Below are 3,171 nucleotides of genomic sequence, written 5' to 3'. Positions count from 1 at the left end.
TACCTTCACTACCAACAACGATATGTCCAACACTAATAAACATATCAACTTATTACAAAAGTCGTTTGCGCCAGATTATATCGGGCCTATAACCATTCTTGTTGAAAGTACGGACGCTAATATAAATTTAGGAAACTGGCATCCTATTAAGGCCGCTAAATTTTTCTCTAACAATTTCTCTGGTATTACTAATATTAAACCTGCGGGTTCAAAAAAAATAAAAATTTCTTTCGACACAATTTTTAATGGTAATTGCTGCTTGAATTCAAACATCTTAAAGGAGAATAACTTTAATGCAATTATACCTTCTACGCTAATTTTTTCTTACGGAATAATAAAATTAGACACTGCAGTCTCAGAAGCTGAATTTTTCGAAGGCGTCCGATCTTCAGTCAAAATTGATGCATTCAAACGCATCAGTATTAAAAAAGATGATAAAATCGTTCAAACCCGTATAGTTGAACTTAAATTCGTCGCTTCGAAAATACCATCCATAATCTCTGTATTTAATATGATTTTTGATGTCAAGCCCAGTGTCCGGTCTCCCGTTCAATGCAATCGTTGTCTACGTTTTGGACATACACAAAAATATTGTCGTAGCTGTCCCAGGTGCAGTCACTGCGGTGAAAACAATCATTCGGTTGATTTATGCCCACGCGCTCAAGCCACTGATCCTATATGTCTCTTCTGTAAGCAACCTCACTTAGCCACTGATCGTAGTTGCCGTGAATGGACCACTCAAAAAGAAATTAAACACATCATGGCCACCGAAAATATTTCCTATAAGGATGCCTTAATTTTTAAAAAAAATAATTGTTACACTACTGCTTTTTCTTTTTCCGATATTGTTAAGAGCCAGCCTCCAATTTCTGAAATATTAAAACCAAATATCTCCCTAGAGGAAGAAAACTTCCCCAAGCTAAATAATCACCATCATTATTTCAATTCTAGGAAGACAAAGCAAAAATCTCGCTCCCCGATTAATAAAGACAAATTAAATTTACCAGTTGAACCTAATTTTTCTTCACCTAATGGTTGCTGTTTAACCAATCTCCCTAATCAAAGCCTTACCGAAGACAATAACTCTGTTGATCTATCTTGGATCCATTCTCTTTCTCTTAAGCTTTCTGAATCTCTTATAAATTCCCCCTCCCTATTTTCCCCTTTCTCACCCGCCTCTCTTCAGTCCCTAATTGAATCTTCTCTAAATTCACTCCTTAATATTCCAGATTCTAATTTCACTTCTGATTAGTCTTGTATTATACACCAAATGTCCTCACCACAGTTAAGAAAATACTAAATATATTGACTCAATAACTAACATATTACAATAACAAAATAATTTAAAATTACCATGGCTTTTTTACAAAAATATAAAAACCAGAATATCTCAAACAATTATACTAACATTATTCAGTGGAATGTGAGAAGTCTCCCTGCACGTCTCCCATCCTTACAACACCTCTTATCCGATCATAAATGCTCAATTGCACTTCTCTCTGAAACCTGGCTTTTACCTTCACGTGCCCTTACAATGCCACAGTTCAAAATCTATAGATCCGACCGCTCTGATGGCTATGGTGGTGTAGCTATTGCTGTCCATAACTCCTTCAAATCCAAACTAATTCCTTTAGATATCGCTACCAGAAACAGATTTACCCACTGTAAAATTGACATCATAGGTGTCGAAGTGCATCTTATCAATTCACACCCTCCTTTAAAATTTTGGTCCTGCTACATCCCCAGTAATTCTAATGTTCCTTCCAATTTATGGCATGAATTTTTTAACCTGATATCGCATAATACGCTACTGGGTGGCGATTTTAACGCATTTCATCCTGCTTGGGGCTCTCAACTTGCATCCCGCCGTGGTTCTCAGATCTATGATTGCATTAACTCATTAAGTCTTTGCTCTCTCAACGATGGTAGTCCTACACATGTGGGTCGCCCCAACTCATCTAACTCAGCAATTGACTTATCTTTTTGTTCCCCTGATATAATCTGGTATCTATCTTGGAAAGTCCTCAATGATCCTCACGGTAGCGATCATATCCCCATTATCATAACAGCTAATTTTAACAGAATCACCGATCCTGTACCATCTTGTTCCGATTTGGATTCCTCACCTCCAATCTACTTACCCTTTAACTTCAATAAAGCCAACTGGTCATCGTATTCTCTTCAAATTCATAATTCTATCTCTTCATTGACAAATTCTTCCTCTCCAGTTTTTTCCTATTCTACCTTCACTAGTATTATAAGCAACTCCGCCGATTCTACAATTCCCAAGAAAAGATTAAATACCAATCCTTATCCACCCTCCCCTCCCTGGTGGAATTCTGACTGTACCGAAGCTGTCAAAAACAGAACCCTTTTTTTTAGAAACTTTCGTCGCTCGGGCTCCATGTCTGACTTTATTAATTACCGAAACGCTTGTGCCCAAACCACCAGACTATTAAAAAATGAAAAGAGGAAAAAATGGAAAAAATTTTGTTCAAATCTAAATCCATCTTTCCCCATACATCACCTTTGGTCAACAGCTAAGCGCTATAAAAACTGTATCAACCCTGTCAGACCTCCAGATAATGACGATTGGTTCGACTCTTTTTGTTTTAAAGTCGCTCCGTGCTATGTCCCTTCTATATCAGAGGTTTGCCCTTCTGATCACTCTCTATACTCTCCTCCTCATGTTCTCACTAATATTTTTACTATGTCAGAATTAAATTTAGCCATATCTTCACGGAAATCTACTGCGTCCGGTCTTGACAACATATCACCTATTATGCTAAAACACCTCCCTTCAAATGCTCTGGTTTACCTTTTATCTATTATGAATAACATTCTATCATCTAATCAGGTTCCTCCTTCATGGACATCTTATCGAGTCATCCCTATCCCCAAACCTAATTCTAATGTTTCTTTTCGTCCAATTGCTCTCTCTTCCTCTCTTTGCAAAGTTTTCGAATATATGCTGAAAACAAGACTTGATTGGTGGCTAGAATCCAACTCTGTTTTACCTGCAAATTTGTTTGCTTTTAGGAAGGGCTTGGGTACCATGGAATGCCTCTCGACTTTCATTGGTCACATTTACCATGCTTTTAATAATAAGGAATTCCTTGTCGCCACATTTGTTGACATCCGCGGCGCCTTCGATTCCGTGAACATTCCTAC

At 37.5% G+C, this 3,171-nt stretch overlaps 1 protein-coding gene across 1 annotated transcript; it reads left to right on the top strand.

The window, feature by feature from the left end:
• The first annotated feature begins 396 nt into the window (after positions 1-396).
• LOC149063029 (uncharacterized) lies at positions 397-2,051 on the top strand. Its single transcript, XM_089216731.1, has one exon. The coding sequence runs from the start codon at positions 512-514 to the stop codon at positions 1,250-1,252; it is 741 nt and encodes a 246-aa protein (XP_089072857.1). The 5' UTR covers positions 397-511; the 3' UTR covers positions 1,253-2,051.
• The last annotated feature ends 1,120 nt before the right edge of the window (positions 2,052-3,171 follow it).

Source organism: Diuraphis noxia, unplaced genomic scaffold (genome assembly GCF_037042655.1).
Source record: "Diuraphis noxia isolate RWA-SAM2 unplaced genomic scaffold, SU_Dnox_SAM2 contig0001, whole genome shotgun sequence".
Taxonomy (NCBI): domain Eukaryota; kingdom Metazoa; phylum Arthropoda; class Insecta; order Hemiptera; family Aphididae; genus Diuraphis; species Diuraphis noxia.
Note: the sequence above shows the minus strand (reverse complement) of the source record. Positions and strands in the feature narration are given on the sequence as shown.